The sequence below is a fragment of the Cornus florida genome, unplaced genomic scaffold, assembly GCF_030987335.1.
Source record: "Cornus florida cultivar Cherokee Brave unplaced genomic scaffold, ASM3098733v1 CherokeeBrave_3.0.0_Hap2_Chr11, whole genome shotgun sequence".
Taxonomy (NCBI): Eukaryota; Viridiplantae; Streptophyta; class Magnoliopsida; order Cornales; family Cornaceae; genus Cornus; species Cornus florida.
The window spans coordinates 73,714,572-73,733,826 of record NW_026775581.1 but is presented as its reverse complement, the minus strand read 5'-3'; the positions used below and the strand labels follow the sequence as shown (position 1 = coordinate 73,733,826).

The window sequence follows — 19,255 nt, the reverse complement described above, 5'->3', positions numbered from 1 at the left end:
GTTGTTATGTTAGGCTTAGGGTTTTAAAAAACATACAACCGTAGTCTGTTCACATAAAACAGAGAGATACAGAGAGAAACAGAGAGAGATAAAAGAGGAAGGCTAGGGTTTTGGCTTAGGCTAAGGCTGAATCAAGGACAGGAGTTTGGCGTGTGCTTGTGGGTTGAACTAGGAGTAGCAAAGGTGGGTAACAATAACTAACGTTGCCAGAGTTGCTAGAGACGATAGTTTTAGATTTCTAACCAGAAATCAGAGGCAAGTCTCTATTCTGTTCTTTCCCTTAAGCCTGTGTTCTATGCATGCCTAAAGTAGACTCCAGGGGATTAATCTGATGCTAAAATATAACTTGTATGCATGTTTAAATGGTATGTAATTGCATTGAATTACTTTGTTTTGAGTTTTGTTTCAAATCTCTAACTGTAATCTTACTGTTGTTACTTGAAACTGGTGTTTAATTCCCTGTCATGGTTGGATTGTTACTGCTTTATGATTAGTCTGGAACTATAATTGAACCTTAGAACACATATTAAAACTGTACTGAGGATCTTGCATGTCGTTGGAGGCGAAGAAGACAACCAGAAAGGCGTTACGGCCCTCAACGGAGAAGAGACGGCTCACCAAAGGAAGCCGGCTCTAGGGATGAGAGAGCCGGCTCCCACAAAGGTAGAGCCTGCTCTACAAGGGGTAGAGCTGACTCTGACTAGGGTGGAGCTGGCTCCACCAAGGGGAGATCCGGCTCCCTCTTTTGGGAGACGACTCTTTCTTTATTTTCTTGGTTTTTCGATGGTTTGGGGTTCTGTTTGGCCGACTGGATTAATTTTAAGTTGTTTAGCTTGTAGTCTATGATCTAAATCACTGTTCTGAGCATGTGGAAATACTGGGAAGCATGATTTCAACAATATGCTAATGAATGTAACAATACGTAGTGAAATAATAAGTCTGCATGTTTAATATGAGCAGTTAACTTAAATTGTTTGTTGGTTTTGTTAGAAATTTCTTTTCTTTACATGGTTTATTATTGTTAATCATGTTGCAGCACTGTAATGAGCATAATTTATCATCTGAAATATTTATGCTTTTATTGGAGCATTGGATGTTATAATTTATATAAACTGCATCAATCTATGGACTGACTGGATGAGGTAAATGTTGTGTTTTAGTTTAACAATTTAAAGGACTGGAATAGGATTTACAGATCTTATATTGGATGCATAATTTGGTCGTACACATAATAGAATTTGTTTATGCTTATTCAGGAGTATACTTGATAGGTGTTTATCCTTGTATTGTTAATTATACAGACTTGTGTAGTTAGAGGATTATATGCACCGGTATGGGATGGTGCCATACCAAGTATGGATTAGTTCAAATACTAAGTCCTACATAATCTGGATTGAAGTATGGATTAACGATATAGGTTAAGTCCAACTCATACTTATGTCATGTCAATAAACTAATTGAATGACCTATTTTGGCTTCTGGATGATTTGTTGTACATATATCAGGCCACTATAACAGATGGATGATATTTTGTATTAGGAGTGCGGATTTTATATAACTATGTTATGGTACCATGGTATGAGCCTGAGTCTCAGGATCATGGTTAGGGTGCGTATATCGCCTAGGATGGATAACTGGACAAAGGTGTTGTTCCCTGGTAGGTTTAGATACATATAACCACATTATGTATGATTTGCATGGTATCTCTACTCAAGCTGAAACAGACCTTTTGGACTAGTGAGCGTCCTATAGTATGTACTTATACATATATGGGCTACTCTAGATATTATTGAGCCCATCTAGGATGTATCTGCGTATCGGGTTTCTGTTTGGATTGTAGTAGAATAGGACTTGCATGTGGGCGTGACCCACTCTCTTATTTTTCAGGTGTTCGTCAGTTCCAGGGTTAGAGCTTGGTCGTACAGAGCAGATACGGACTTCCATTCCTCCTACTACGTAGGACTACTATCTTATTTAGCTTTGAATTTGGATTACAGTTTTTCCTTTCCAGTTTGAGACTTTATTATTAGGGGTCCATTTGAGGGATTCTCGAGTTGTTAACTTTATGAAGTTATTTTGGAGTTTGGATTTTGATAATTATTTTTGAGGATTTTCAATTAGAATTCATCTCAGCTATTTATTATTTATTTCTTATTATCTCAGTTTGTATTATGTGTTCATTAAATATTAATTATTTGATATTTCCCTCGGGTTTGGGCCTGGGCCTGATTAACCTGTATATCGGATCCAAGGGGTATCACAGATTGTTATATGTACCGCCCTCCACTCAACACCGAACACAATCCAATACCCAAACAACCAAACAAACCCAACCTCATAGTCACAGCCTTTCATCACAATCACTATAGCCGTCGATTTTGCCTGAATATGTTATTTGCCATTGGTTTGGTGGGGATGGTGGTGTCGATTATTGGATGGAGATGGACTGAATGGTGTTGCCGATTGCGGGAGCCGGGATGGGGATGGACTAGATGGTGGTGCTCCAATGGTGGTTGCTTGTGGTTGAAAGAGTGTTTATTTTTTCTCTCCATTTATTTCGGCTACCAACTGTGGGGTTGGAGATGGTGGTGCCGATTAAGCTATTTTGATCGACTCCGATGGTGGTGCTTTCGGTTCGGCTTGCCTTTGTAGTAACCATCGCCGGTGAAGTAGAGACAATCAGGGCTTGAAGGCGCTCCCCTGCTGTCTGTGATGGTGGTGATGCAATGGTAGCAACGTTGCTTCCTCTCCTTTGTATCCTTATGTATTGTGTTTGAAAGATACCCATTAGAAATTTCTTCAAATTGGGATGGATTGTACGATGGTGGTGACCGTTATCAATGAGATTTGCAAAGGTTTGTCAATATGAAGCGCGGTTGCAAAGGTGATATGAGGACACAGTTGTCCTTTTGAGTTTATAAGGTAAGGGTAATTTTGTAAATTTGCAATGGTCAGTGAGGTTAAAAATGCCATTTCAAGTATTATAAGGGCAAAATTGACCTTGTAATGATTTGTTCATGCTGACATCGTCAATTACTTAACGGAAGGGGGTAGTTTGTTACATAGACCAAAACCTCAAGGGAGGTAGATGGAATATTGAAATTTAGAGGGAGTGTAAGTGGAATATAGGCAAACGTCAGGAGGTGTAGGTGGAATTAACCCAATATAATAATATTAAGAAAATTGCTAAAATTAAACTCTAAATATTAAGACATATACATATTAAATGATGAAAAAAAAGCCCATTTAAACCCATTAAAAAAAATACGAGAGCCCATTTAGACCCAAGAAAAATAGGAGCCCAATTGAGAATTTCATAATGTCTTTATTTATTTATTTATTTATTATTATTATTATTATTTTAACAATAGTGTCTTTCTTTATTAAGGAACCTTGAAAGTAATATTTTAGTAGGAGCCCATTTAGACTCATTGATAAATAAAGCTCATTTACTCATTTAGACCCATTGCATTACACATAATATTAAGAAAAATACAATTGAGAACACATATTAAAATATTAAAAAATATCGATAATCAGAATTACTTCTTATTTTTTACTTTCAATTCCTAAAAAGTAAAATAAAAGTACAAATAATTTTTGTTGACCCTAAGGATTTCATTTGAGCGCAATCTAATACTTTTGATGATAACTAACCATTAATAGTGTTTTATACACTAGTGTATACATTGAGTTTAATGCCAGAAACACTGGAAGCTAAGACAAACAAGTCACCATCCAAGTATCCACGGAACACATCATGTCAAGTAAGTTTTACAAAGAAGACTTGAAATTGCAAGGGCCTAACAGAAGTCCACTCGAAGAAAGTAAAAAATCTCGAAGCTAAAAATATCATAGCCAAAGCTTGAACAAATGGGTAGATAGGTTGGTGAGTGTTTTAGAATTTTTGTTAAAGTATTAATGAATTTCTTTGAAACTCATTTCATTAGGATCATGCATAGACTTATGCATATTTTTGTAACATGATCATCTACATCACCCTCCTTCATGATCGTAAGTCAAATTACAAAATCATGTGACCAAGTATGAACCTGAGACCAAGAGATAGTCAATATACAACTTAGTGTTGTATTAGTCGATTGGTTCTCCATAGGCAAAAGTTATTGGGAAACCAATATAAATGAAATAGTAGACAGTACTAGCTGTGTCAAGGTAAAAAGCTCAACTGGCAAACTGATAATACCTATCATGTAATGACCCGAATCCGTAGATCCGAATCGCTAACCGAGTCCGTGCCCAAATCCGAGGATACACTAAGGGTAAGATGGTCATTTTACATCAAGAGGAATAATTTGACCTTAAGTAAGTCAAATAAGGTTTATACAATCCATTTTAGTCATTCCATGACATTCTAAGAGGGTTTTAAGGACATTAGTGTTTGCCAAAAATACCCCTACTCGGTTCAAGAGAAAAACCAACATTGTCTCACTTAAACACACATACCTTTCATTATGATGGGAATCTGAATATGGGGTTGGTATAATTGGATATTTGACTCAAAATGCTTTAATTTGAACTCAATCCATTTGGATATAAAATAAAGAAGTTATTGTTGCTCGAAGATGGGGCTCCAAAACTGGAATCTACCCAAGTCAATTGGTTCTGGGGCACTTGAACCGGTTTAACTAGGGCAATAGCTCATTCCAGAACCAACATTCATACTTGAACCAGTTCGAGAGTTACTTGAACTGGTCCATCTTGACTAGAATCCAAAAAATGGCCCCAAAAGACCTAATTTGAGTGCTAATGGTCATGGACATTACTTTGGTCCCATGAAAGGTCATTAAAAAATATTCCAACCTGTACCAAACATGATATATATGACATCCAAATAACTTAAAATCTAACCCAAAACATTCACTTAAATGGAAACAACAATGAAATAGTATCTATACGTCATAATAGATTCAATTTCATTATTCATTCATCATATTAAATCCAATTACACCATTCATAGTCAAAATAAGTTCAATTTACAGCCATAGATAGCTATGAAATTCCAAGAAGAAGTAAAAATCATTAAGAAATCGCCAAAGATGGCTCATAGGTCTCAAAATCGTTTCTCTCAAAAAAAAAAAAAAAATGAATAACCATCAATTAAGCAAGCTTAACAAAAGTACATCATTTGTTACATGGTAATATCAAGAGAGTCAAAATAATAAACGTTGACTACTCATATGTAATTTGCTCTAATCTCAAGGGAAGTCAGTGTCATTTACCCTAAAATTAAATTTGAGAATACAAGCGATGTGGCAACTGATGTCAATTTAACTCGTAGACTTGTTTCCATTGGGACAGGTCTTGAATCATCTTAATAAGATGGAGATGGGTATAAATAAAATTTAAAAGTTCGAATCTGTTCGAATTAATAATAACTATATCTATAAATATGTTTTTATTAGCTAAAATTTTTCCTTTTTTTTTTTTGATAATTTTAAATATTTACAAATTTTTTATTATGATTGTTAAGTATTTGTTAATGTAATGTCCTAAATTTTTCTGAATTTTTTAAAAATTTTATTTCATTTATTTTATGTGCCACGCGGGCCCTGAGGGCTGTTTAGGTCATTTTATTGAGTCGAGCATTTTTGAAGTGCATTTTAATCATTTAAAGTCAATTAGAGTTAACGGGGTAATTTTTAAAAATTTTCGGAAGTCGGTACGATATTCGGATTCGGGAATTTCTCCTAGTTTTGCCATTTGCATTGAGAAGCGTTGTGGTTTTTCACGCATATATACATATACATGTATCTATATATTAGAAGAGATATTTTAGAGACCTGGAGGGAATTGTAAAGGATGAAGGAGGGCAAGAAGGTAACTTGCCTAGAATTAGTAATCACCCACAAGGTGACACATGACATAATTTGGGCTATGGGACCATTTGGAAAACCAACCCCCCTTTCTTTTCCCACTTCGCCATCTCTTCTCTCTTTTTAGTTTTCGTCCTCCTTCTCTCTCTATATCTATACAACTATATGTTTCCAATGTTTCAAGCTTGGATTTGAGAGGATTAGGGTGAGAATTTGAGGAAGAGGAAGAAGGGAAAGTGGAAGAGCTTGGAGAAGGCTTCCATTTGGCACCTATATTGCAAGGGTTAGGAAGATTTCGAATTTTGGCTTGGCTTAGGGGCTTGTTTGGTTGCACTAATTTGAGGTAGGGATTTTCTTAATGCATTGTTCTTTGTCTTTCATTGAGTAATTATGCTTTGAATTCTCTAATTTTTATTCTCTAATGTAAGGTTATGAACATGATGATGTTGCTATGTTAATGAATGGAAAAACACGTTTATATGTGTTGAAAAAATTGTGTTTTCATGCGAAATGTTGTGGTTTATTTGATAAGCATGTTATCGCAAATGATATGCTTGTAATTGATTTCTATGATGAGTACCATGCTTGTAGCTAAATTGTGAAAAAATGCCATTGTATTGGAAATGCTGTGTTTATGCTATGGTCATCATACATGTGAAGTTGAAATCAAGTAAATGCAATTGCATTCATATGCATGGCATGGTGGGGAGAATTGAATGAGAAGCACATTAGGCCATTTTAGCATGGGAGAAAGTTGAATAAGAATGAAAAGTGAGCCATCTTGGAATAGGCAGAAAAGAGGAATTTAGAATAGAACCAGGTATCGCGAGCCCAGGGCTAACTTAACCTAGAGGGAGTACGGTTCAATGTAGGACGTATAATGTTCGTACTAGGCTCTAAATGGTTGTTGGATTTAGAACCAGGGATAGTATCAATCTCGCCTTGGTAAAGTTGGTTAGTGTAGGGGGGGATTGGGGTTGGTTTGAAACCAAGCTTAAGAATGGTTATGCATTGCATTGCATTTGCATCCATTGTGCCTAAGTTATATCTATGCCATTGATTAGATTGAAATGTGGTTTAAATCCCGTAAAATCCCCAATGCATAAGCCCGGCTATCTTTTACTCCTCATATATACGTTTTATGTGGCTCAAGGGAGTCCAAAGTTGACGCCTTAGGTAACTCTACTGAGACGCCGTGTTCACCTCTTTCATTAACATTTTTCAGGTTATGGCAATGGCGCGATTGATGACGGACCCTCATAAGCGTAGTTAGGGTTGACTGGAGCACCATTTTATAATATTTTGTACTAGACACTTAAGTCAATGTAAACTTTTATAAAGCATTGTAATTATTACTGTAAGGGTCTGAACTTATATTTATAATCTTTTGAACTACCTTTAATTCATTTTGGGTTTGTAAGTGATGAAACTATGACCACGTATATACATTGAAGTTTGTAAATGAAAAACGATTCAAAAATGTATTTCAATGTTTTATGTTTTGCATTTATGCATGCTTGTGGGTTGGGAAAGGGGCAATGAGGTAAAAAATGACCAGTGAACATTTGAAAATAGGTTCAGGGGCAAGAGGGGGCAAAGCCCCAATTTTTTAGGCAGCTCGAGCGCTCGTCTGGCAAGGGTCCTCGCACGTGGCATGCATCGCGCACGCAGGGTTGCTCATGGGTATCCTACGAGCGTTCGTAGACACACCACAAGCGCTCGAGGCTAGGGTTTAGGCACTATTTTTTTTAACTTTTTTTGGTTGGGCCCAAGCTTCACCGTATAGGTCTTATATGGTCCCTAGGATGTATAAGATGCAATAGTCACATCCGGATGCGAGTTGGATGGTCCAAAATGTCATTTAAACCCTTTTTAGCCCTAAATCGGGCGACATTGAACCAAATTATTTTCTTTCAATTCTAAATGATCCTGTAATGACCTGGTTATTTTCCTTCTTTTCTTTTTTTGATAATTTTTTTTTTCGTCTTTTTTCCTATTTCGTCTTTTTTTCGTTTATCATTTTTCTTTATATAACCTCACTTTTAGTACTCGGATTTGATTTCGGCTTTGCATACATCCATGATATTTAATTTCTATGATATCTACATTTTTACTTTTGTAGAAAAACATACTAGATGTTTACTTTTCTTGTAAAGGGCATGGATGCATAACTTCTTGAAAATATTCTTGACTTTTGGGGTTTTAGTGTAGTTAAATAAAGTAATTATTTTTCGTCTTAGGGACCATTTTGTAATTTAATTTGGAAGATATTTTAGAAAATGACCTTTTTGTAATTTTTGAAAAGTGTGGTAAGTGTCACATTCCCGTGGAACTACTTGTTGACATTGTGGTGGAACCACTTGAAGGCTTAGTATGATGACACATGGAGGGTGGAGATTCACCCACTTGTTGGCCTAGGATAGGTGCACTTGTTGGCTTGGATGGTTGACAAGTGTAAGCTTAGGATTAAGCCTAGGAAGGATCCATGGATTAATGATAAGTGTAAGCTTCGTGTTTGGTCTTGCATTATGTGTATATGTGAGAGATAGTGTAAGAGCAGATAATGAGTGGAGGAATGCTAATTCCTCCACTCACCTCACTTTATTATATCTTCCTCACCACTTTTCTCTCAAACCCTAACCTAGCCTCCATTGAAGGAAACGCTTGACTTAGAGCTTTGACTTCACTTTTGGCCTCCTTCCACTCACCTTAGACCCTTGAGCTTATAATACTTTAGCTTCTTCTTACTCTCCTCTACAAAACCCTAGAATTGGTTTTCCATTTTAAGCTTGATTGCTTTGGATTATAGAGATTCAATTCTCTATTGAGGTAAGGGTGGTTGTATGTTTATTTTCTTTAGGTTATATATATACTGGAGCTATATATATATTGATTACATGCTTCTTTAATTATTGTATTCGCATATAAATAGAGATTTGATATGCTTAACTTAGGATTTGTAGATTTAAAGCATGTATATGACTATTAAGTTGTATAGGTAGATTATTGTTTAATGATTTGTCTAATACTTATAATTTCATTGAGGGTTTATAATGAATATCTTGAAATTGCACATATGTTGTTAAGTAAGATAGATTTCACTGAGAGTTAGTATGAAAATCTTGTATGTGGTACTTGTAATTATTTGTAGGAAGATTATTATATTGCATAATTAGTAACAGTAGCCTACATTGATAGTAAGTTGATGTAACATGATGTCTTGTATCATTAACTTGCCACTTTAGACATGTAACCATAGAGGCATGGTTTGTGTGGTTTCACCCTACTTGTGCTTGGTAGGTAGTTTCATGCATTGAGATGATATAAATGTCATGGACTTGTTGACTTTTGGAAGCTTGTAAGGATATGAAATATTTGATAGGTATGGTTTGGCTCTAGTACGGAGAATAAGAATTCTCCTAAGTCATAGTACGCACTAGGTCGTACCTTGTGGGTTATAATTACCCAAAATAACTTGTATGGTCTCGTGGCCACATATCCTAGTCTCTCCATTATTTGATTTCGCATTTTTTTTTTCTTTTCAAGTTGTAAATCATGGATTTCTTGTAACTTGTGATTTGGTGATATTAGTTTCAATGCGGTTAGAATACTTGTTTATGTGCACTTGGATGCTATGTATTTATCAATTCAATCATTGTATAGTTTGAGATGATCCTTTAGAGTACCTTGAAAACATAGACGTTAGGTGGAATGCACCCTTGTGATGATCTATGTTTGGTTCACATTATACTTGAAACTATAGGATATGCACATGCATCACATCCTACGAGTAACTTGATTACTCACCCTAGTTGTTTGGATTATTTTACAAGTAAAGAAACTTTGTTTTGGGATACATCACATCCCTAAGTTGCCTTGATACGTTGAAGCATTTTGGAAAAACATACAAATGTTAGCATGTAGTATTATTTTGGTGTAAAATGCTATTTTTACCTTAGAAATATGTAATGTGTACCTAAGTACACTTTTTGATGCTTAATTTGTATGCATGACATGAGGCCAAGGGCCAAACATGCTTATTTTAGCACTTGTATTCATTTGGTACTATATTTTGCTTTTAAAAGCGTATTTAAACCAACTTTGGAGGTTTGGCATATGAAATTCTTGTAATTGACATGTATGAAGCTATGAGCCATTGTTTTACATTCAATTATTCAAATTAAGGTTGTTGACATGTTCACATACTCATATTTCCTTGAAAATCAGCTTTAAACCTTTGTTTTTGAACCAATTCCTGAGGGGATTTGAGGCTTGAGTTAAACCTTAATGTTTTTGACATGTAGCAGGTGTTTCAGTACCTTCTTGAGTCATTTTGGCCGACTGAAATGCTAATTCGGTCAACCGATGTCTTTTGGGAATTTCATTGCACCAAAAAAATCACTTTCCAGTAGCCAAAAGTACTGTTCAGGGCTATTTCGGTCGACCGATTCATCATTTCGGTCGACTTAAATGATTTCCTCCATTTTCCAAAAATTTTGGCCATTTTCTATTCATTTTGATCGACCGAAATGCCATTTCGGTCAACCTAAATGACTCAGGTTCATAACTCTTTTGTTCTGAAACAGCACTGTTGTTCTGACTTCAAACGATCATAACTTCTTCATTTCTAAACCAAATAGGATGATTCTTGAGCCTAAACTCAAATATTTTGAGTCAGCTTTCCAATGGTACAAATGTCATTCTCAGATTCAAATCACAGTGAGAGTTATTCATATTTTAGTGAGATGGTGTCAGCTTTCGCTTAAACCGGGAAAGGGCGTTTTGTGGGATTCTTGTCCAAAGTTCTTAGAACCTCTTGGAATGTTGTGAAATGATTAGTTTAGGTTGTGTGGACCTTATTTGACTTGCTTAGGGTCAAATTTCTCTTCTTAGTTATAAATTGACCATTTTGCCCTTGATTGACGGATTTTGCCCGTTTTGGCTCTCGTTTATTATTTCACTCTCTTTAAGTTCCGTGACTTCATGGAATATCACCTTGGTATCTTAGGGATGATTTATATCCCTAGAGACCTTGGTTTATCTTTTGCTTTAGCATTTTAGATCCGTTACCGGGTCAACTTTAGGGTCATCACTGACGTACTAGGTTGCAAAACCAGGGCCGTCACAGATCTTAACTGACCACATGTGGCCTAGAAGGCAGTTATAAGTTCCCCAATACAATGAACTTTCTAAAAAGACTGATTTACCCTTGTTACCCTACTGACCCGATTAGTGATTGGGGTTGATTTTCTCCTTAAAAAATGATTCAAAATGGTTAGAATTGACCTCTAAGACTTCATTTAAGCTTCTAATGCCTTGTACGGTTCATATTGACCATTTTACCCTTAGGTGTTTACGAGTCAGGTAGGGACCCGATTAATGATCCAGACCCAGGTTTGGGTCGTTACAGTCAATATTAAAATTGTTTTTACCAATTTTGTCCTAAATATGTTCAAGTTTAAATTATTTTTTTACAAAAATATGTATACCAGCCTAGTGCTCGAACCAACTCCAACTTTAATACGGACGAGCTTAGGAAGAGCTTTTTATTTGTGGAACATTTTAGATAGAGAGCTTTAAAAATGTTCACTCGAAAGTATGCATTAATAACAGCCAAAAATAGGATTAATCTTATTTAATACTCTCCTTGCTTCTTGAACAACAATGCATGTATACAAAATCCAAAAAATTAACCAATAAAATATAATAATCGTACTACAAATTAGAAAGATCTAGGCTGTAAAAGAACAGATCAGCTACAAATGTTACAAGTATTCCCAACATTGAATCAAGGTGCTGTGAGTTGTACACAGCAGAATGGTTGTGGAATATAATATGGATAAATAACCTAGAGGGTGGTGAATAGGTTCAACTTGCTCTTTTATCTGATTTTTGTTTAAATTAATTTTACCGAAATAAAACTAAAATTAAACCACAAAGCAAAAATAAATGTGTAAAGTTAGAGTGACACTGGATTTTAGCAAAAAAAAACCAATTGAAAAACCCTGAGGTTTTGTGCGCTATCCTAAGCGTAAAAAAGATCTACTATGTATGAAGTAAAGTACACCAAACTATGACTCAGGCTCACACCCCTTCACTCTACAAGACCCCAACTTGTTGAACATCCCTGGCTTTGCGACTCCCCGTCTAACAGCTTTCGACTTTAGACTTACTCCTTTAACCTTTTAGAAGGATTGCTGGTAGATCAACAACACTTCGCAAAACACCTTAATCCCTTCAAAGTGTGATCTAAATGCCTTTCTTCTTTAAATATGAATTTGTTGTAAAAAAAAATGAATTTTGCTTTTCGGAATCTCTGAATCTTCAATTATGCTCCAATTCCGATGAGATAGAGAACAACACTCCTAAATCACTCTTATGTTTATGTGTGTGCTCAAAAAAATAAAATCAGAAAAATCAGATTGATTTTCTAAATAAAAATATCTCTTAAAGATGGCTCTCAATTAGATCTGAATTTTGTATGCAAAAAGCTGTGAAATCCTAATTGAGAAAACATGTTTATATAGACTTTCAAAAACCTAGATATGCTTGAAAATAAGGTAAATTCGTGCATAGGATTTTGGAAGGAAGTTTAGACGAAAAAGGAATCGAACCAGATCAGGAAACTAAAGTTATCTAAGCATATTTGAAGCCTTAAACCGGTTCAGGATTCTTTGAACCAGTTCAAGACGGCCAGAGTGAATTTTGAAGATTTTATTTGATTCTTAAACCTGTTCACTCAGATGTTGAACATGTTCGCTAAATTTTTGAACCAGTTCAAGTTAGGCAGAATGTAATTTCTCCCTAAAAACTTCCAAAACTTGCTAAGGGTTCTCACACACTCACAAAACTTCCTAAAGCATTATTCTCAACATCCTGGAATTTATCAAAGTACGAACACTTGAACTTCTTTAAATCCGTATCTGATCTTCAATCTTGAAATTCTAAACCGAAATTTTACAACTCGATCGGACTTGTTTTGACAACAAAATTAGCCAATTACAAAATATATATTTTTCACAATCTCCCCAAAATATATATATATATATATATATATATCACAGGTGCTGCCTCAGCAAACAAGTACCATGAATCCCCAAAGACAAATGTGGTTGTTAAGATTAAACCAAATATCAAACATATCCACTACTAAAAAGAACAATTTATCACATTAATATATATCTAAAATCTTTAACCAACATATGAAAAATTAGATTCGAGTATTTGATGAAGAACTAGCCATTTGTATCTCATATTTGGTCATAATTGGAGTCGAGTCCTTGTACCAATACGAATTAGTTCCCTCATTTGTTGAGTAGTCTGAAGTGTTGCCAATACCGGTCACAGGATTAAGCATGCTTACCAAAAACAAGTATTGAAATGGTCTAGGAGGTGGCTTAATGTCCACTCCTCCCTCCAGCATCTTCACCACAGCACTCATCGGAGGCCTAGCCTCTTGCGAGTCTTGAGCACACCACAATGCTACCATACACATTCTCTCTGCTTTCTCCCTATCCTTCTCTTCAATCCCACAAGACAATGTCATCCCTGTTAATTCGTTCTTCTCATATTCGTCCCAAACATGTTTCGGAAACCAATTCAGGCTATCAGTAGAACCAATTTTAGCATTCCTTCTCCTTCCTACTATCTCAAACAACAACATACCATAGCTATAAACATCACATTTATAGGTAATAGGGAAATTTTTTAGCTGAAACTCTGGTGCAGAGTAACCGGGAGTCCCCCTATATCCTGACATAGTTATGTGAGTGTCATCTCTATTACAAAGCTTTGCTAGGCCAAAATCTGCAACCTTAGGATAGAAGTTTCCGTCGAGGAGGACATTACCGGGCTTGATGTCATAGTAAATGATTCTTTGCTCGCATTCTTCATGTAAGTAAGCAATGCCTTTGGCTGTGCCAATTGCAATGTCATATAGCTTATCCAACTCAATTACTTGTGTGTCACTAAACAAGTACTTATCAAGTGATCCGTTTTCCATGTACTCGTACACCAATGCACTCATGAAATGATCATAGCAAAATCCGTAGAGCCGGACTAGATTTATGTGGTAGGTTTTGCCAATAATGGCAACCTCAGCAGTGAACTGCTCTTGAGCTGTTCTGTCTAAGCTCCTGTTGAGGACCTTCACTGCAATCTTCATTCCAGTTGGAAACTGTCCTTTGTAAACTATCCCGAAACCACCACAACCCAATGTTGTTGAATAGTTATTCATGAAGTTACATAGCTCCTGAGCTGTGAATCGAACCGGTTTGTCCCCTGCCAGGTCTTCTAGGATCCTCTGCATTGTAGGTCCATCAACTTGCCAAACTTGAACTGCATTGAGTGGTGGTGGAGCAACTGCTGCTTGTAGTTCTGTTATAATTGCTTTTCTCATCTTTTTGCATAATAGACAAAAACAATGCTGATAATTGCCAGTATTATCAAACTCACTATTGTGGCTGCAAATTCAAACAACTCGAAAATGGTGACTTTTAAGGCTCAAATTTGATGTTAATGACACCTACTTAGTTTATAACTGTGAAAACAGTTCTCAAGAATTCAGAAACATAAATTTGTTTTCACATAACTATAAAAGACATTTATCTTAAAACGGAGTTTTCAGAAAACTGAACCAAATAAAGTTTTTGTACAGTTTTCTGTTTTAAAAAAATACAGAAAATAGAAAAGTGTCCTCAGAGTTACAAACCAAGCAAAATGTACTCATTTTCTTTACTCTTTTTTTCTTCTTTTTCTTTTCTTTTTCTCTCTCTCTCTCTCTCTCTCTCTCTCTCTTGTAATTCTTCATTTCTGTGTAGGAACTTACCAGCTGCTATTGTCCCGCCACTAACTTCTAATGGAGGGGGATTGTAGTAGGCATCGGACATCTCTGAGATTAAAAACAATACTACTATTCAATCCGGCTGTATGCTCATTTATAATGAATGTACCATTTGACTGCATTTCTGAATGTTAATTAGCCTTTGTTAGTTTTAATTTCATGTGTAATATGTCAATTTCATAATATATCTATTTGCAACTGTTGGTAGCATTAGTATTGTTGTACACCAATGATCTACGCAAATCCTCAGCTATGAAAAAAAAAAAAATCTAAGAAAAGGAGTTTTTAAAATCAAAATTTGAAAATATAATTTTAAACAGTTAACTAAACTGTAAATGTAATTGTGGCAACTAGAACCATATGAGTCAACCTATTTACCAGTACTATTATATGAATGAGCAGTGGTATAGAGATACAGATAGCTCAAACATAAAGTAAAGTTTGTATGCAAGTCTTTTAAAGATGAATGAAACTATTTATCTCCATAACTAAAATGACAGTGAAGCATATATAATGATATTGAATAGATGTAAAACTTATGCACTGAAGCAAAGAACAGGATTTTTGTTGCTTGCGAAAAAGATGGGAAAAGAATTTCAAATCGCGCTTGCTTGACTAATTTTTGGAGGATATTGCACAATAATCAGACTTTTGCTATGGTATTTTTCCAAGTCCTAATCTAGATATCTATTTATTTTTCCATCTCTGAGATTGAAAAAATGAATTATTATTGACAAAAAGAGAATCAATGTATGAGCTAGTATCTGTTGAGATTTTAAGATGGTCCAGGTTTTGAACAAATATGGTTAAGACTTGATTCAGAAAACACAGAAGAAGAGGGATGGTTTTTTTAAACAAGCTAATTAAGTTGATACTTAAATGAAGTACTAACTACAAAAAAGGAAGAAAAAAAAATGTAAAATATATTCCAAGTTAAAATTTTTTGATTCCTGATGTTCTAATAAATTCAGTCTGATCCATACTCGAATTTCTGAATCACCATCTATAAAACCCCAAAATTGTAAAATGAATACACACACACACACACACACACACACACACACATATATATACATATATTGTAGACTAAAATCTACCTATATCTCTACATACACAGATATATAGGAAGATAAATGTTAAATCTATTTTGTTTTTCTCATGAACCAGAGAACTTCCTTGAGAGCATGCACAAACATACAAGAAAACCACTTTATTTAAACAAAACTAGAGGCATAAAAATGGTGATAGGATTGCAATAATTTTCAGAACAACAATTAATTCACTAAATTAAGTTGAAGTCACATACCAATCAAGAGTGGAGTGAGTCACTGAATGAAAAACGCTGGGCAGTAGAGCAAGTCTTCTCTGCTTTTAGTATTTGGCCAACCCCCTTTAAATATATATCCTCATTTAAGTTTCTTCACCATGTAAATTAAGACAGAAACTTATTCCAAAAACAAAAATAATTGTTTATAATAAAAAATAATTTGTCCATACTAGTCTTTGATGTTAATTTCTTAGTCAAATAATTGTTTATCCGGGGATAAAAATGAATGCATTATCTGGAGGGAAATCAACCACCACCTTCCTAGTTCATAATCAAAGAAACAAAACAAATAGCTTATAAATATAAAAACAAATTACCTATTTTCAATCTTAACTTTTAATTACTATTATTTATTTTTCATGGTCATCAATGAGATCTGCTGGATGATGAAGAAAAACAAAAATGGTACTTTCATAATTCCATATCAATTAATTCTGTTCAGTCATCCCAAAGGTCGGCAGAATTGGAATTCTATAGAGAATTAAAAAGTAAAAAAAAAAAAATTTGAAGTTTCTTCGATGTAAAGATGACACTTTTTAAAGTGGATTATTATCGTTATATTTTTTTAAAAGCAAGGGAGCTAATCACCAACATTGAATATTAAAATATGAAACTACTTCAACGGCACATACTAATTTGAAGAAGTATCCAAGCTCAATTTTTGAGTGAGACATAGCTCATCTTTCCAAAATATATTATAAGAAATTTTCAACAATAAATATAATCAAATTTAAATGAACCATCAGTTATTCAAGCCATGTTGATACTCAAATGAACCATCAGTTATTTCTCTTCTTACCATATTCTTTCTTACTGCAAACCAATCATTCAAAACTAAAATGGACATAAGAGACCTTAAAAAAACTAAATAAATAAAATTAAATTAGATTCCAAGTGTGGTAAAACAAAATTTGATTTCCGAATTTCCGATAAATTCAATCTGATACAAAAGCCTCCTCACAAAATGTCTGCATCACGATGTGTAAAACCAAAAAGAAAAAAGAAAATACAAATATATATATATATATAGATACATGCATACATATGAATCCCTTTATCATTCTAAATCTCACTTACACAAAGTTCTTGTGGACTCATACACACACATATAGGAATATAAATTTAATTCTATTTTGTTTTTCTTATGAACTGGAAAACTAGTTTGAGAGCATGCACAAACATACAACATCAATGCTCAACCAGTCATAAAAAACTTAAGGGGAAATATTCAGAAAAGTGGGAGCTTAAATGTACAACCAACCAAGTTTAGTAAAATTAAGGGCAATTAATTAACCAAACTTAATTAAATTGAAGTTTGCAATATATATATATATATATATATATATAAGAAGAAGTCACATACCAATCAACAGTGAGGTGAGTTAGCGAATGAAAAAACAGGCTGGGCAGTAGAGCAAGACTAATCTTTTCCTGGTCTCCCTTTTATGCTTTAGTAATTGGCCAAACACCTTTAAATGTATCCTCATAGAAGTTTCCTCACCACTTAAATTGAGACAGAAACTTGCTCCAAAAACCAAAAGAAGAAAAAAGAGAAAAAATGTTTGGATGTTTCTTAGTCAAATAATTTTTTTTGCGTTAAAAAGATATAAATGAATGGATTATTTTAAGGGAAATCTACCATCACCTTCCTAGTTCATGATCAAAGAAAGAAACCAAATGATTTGTCCTATTTTCAATCCCAACTGTCAATTATTATTACTCATTTATTATGTTCACCAATGAAATCTGTTGGATGATGAAGAAAACCAAAAATGTCACTTTCGTAATTCCACATCAACCCAAAAGTTAGAGGTCGGCAGAATTGGAAGTTTCGCGGAAATAAAGATAACACGTTTTACGGAGGGATTATTATGGGGCCACCATGCGTACTCGGGGTTTGGATTTGGTGTCCGGCAAAATACTGGATCAGAAACTAAATCTAATTTTATTATCAATTATAATAGATAGTCGCTTGTTTATTTATCAAAAAACTTAAATTGTTGAATAATATTACATACTCATTCATTCATACACTTCAACTCTCATTTAAAATTGATGTGAGATAAATATCCTCTTATAAGAATTGTTATAATTGAATGATACGAATTTCACAATGAAACTTAAAATAGGAGTCAATGACAAAATATTTTCATTAGATAAAGCATTAATAATAATAGTTGCATTGACGTATGCCCCAAGCTGAACCAATTCATTAAGAGGCATACATTTTTCTTAGTCCATTAAACTATGACCCGAGGTTCCAAACAAAATGGCCAAGATATTTTAAGAAAAGGTAAGGGAACCAATCACCAACACTGAATAATAAAAATATGAAACTACTTTAACGACAAAAATTTGAAGATGTATGGAAGCTCAATCTTCAAATTTTGAATGAGACATACAAAAAAAAATAACGATAATAATAGTGTCGTGCCTTTTAAACTCTCATTAACTACAACTAAACGTATGCAGTTCTCATATCTCACTTGCACTGAATAATTATCAAAAAAAAATTTGAGAGTAATCTCAAGGTGACTTTGTGATACTTAAAAAATTCTTTAAGAGTGATCTCAACGTGGCACTGTCATATTTAAAAAAATCAACGACAATAAAAAAGAAAAAAGAAGTTTCGCGGAAATAAAGATTCAACGCGAATTTCACGTTCAAATTGAAAATAGTAGACAGTGAGTCAATGATGAAAATATTTTCATTAGATAAAGCATTAATAATAATTGTCAAATCAACATTTTCTATATCAAATTCATTAAGAGGCACTGTAATAAATCAATACAAGTATGATTACTTTAATTTTAAAACGTATGAAAGCTCAAATTTTAAATGAGATATACAGTACGCCTTTTCAAAATTACAATAAATTTTCTAACTATGGTAGTGATGTGTCTTTTAAAGTGTCATCATTCACCACCATACTCAGCGCTTCATCAAAGTATAGTTACTAAACTTTGACATAATAATGGAGAAAGTCATGGAAAACTCCATCTTTGGTAACTTAATTCTCCAAGAGAGTACAATTTGTACCAACCCACACTATGACCTTTCACTAGACTTCGTTGTTACATAAACAAAATTTGGAGAATTTTCCGTGTTATACTACCATATTGATCCAAATATTTGTGGAATTTACAATGTACAAGGAACACAAATTATAGGCTGATTTAAAGGAATTTTGTTATCTTAAATGCAATGCGGGACGAACCCAGAAAATTAAGTCAGGAATGGGGGAATAATGAA

The 19,255-nt window shown here is 34.3% G+C and overlaps 1 protein-coding gene across 3 annotated transcripts in view; it reads right to left on the bottom strand.

Annotated features, from left to right (window-relative positions):
* LOC132282599 (rust resistance kinase Lr10-like) overlaps nt 1-17,596 on the bottom strand; it is a 32,621-nt gene extending 15,025 nt beyond the window's left edge. Inside the window, exons 1-3 of one of the 3 annotated variants that reach the window (XM_059784328.1) lie at nt 17,367-17,596; nt 15,983-16,094; nt 12,873-14,724 (exon numbers count right to left, since the gene is read on the bottom strand). In XM_059784328.1, coding sequence (XP_059640311.1) covers nt 13,045-14,232 — 1,188 coding nt within the window. In that variant the 5' untranslated portion in view covers nt 14,233-14,724; nt 15,983-16,094; nt 17,367-17,596 and the 3' untranslated portion in view covers nt 12,873-13,044. Of the gene's footprint in view, nt 1-12,872; nt 14,725-15,982; nt 16,095-17,366 lie in introns of those variants that run through there. The other 2 variants (XM_059784329.1, XM_059784326.1) reach the window with 2 other exon arrangements.
* Between the last annotated feature and the right edge of the window lie 1,659 nt (nt 17,597-19,255).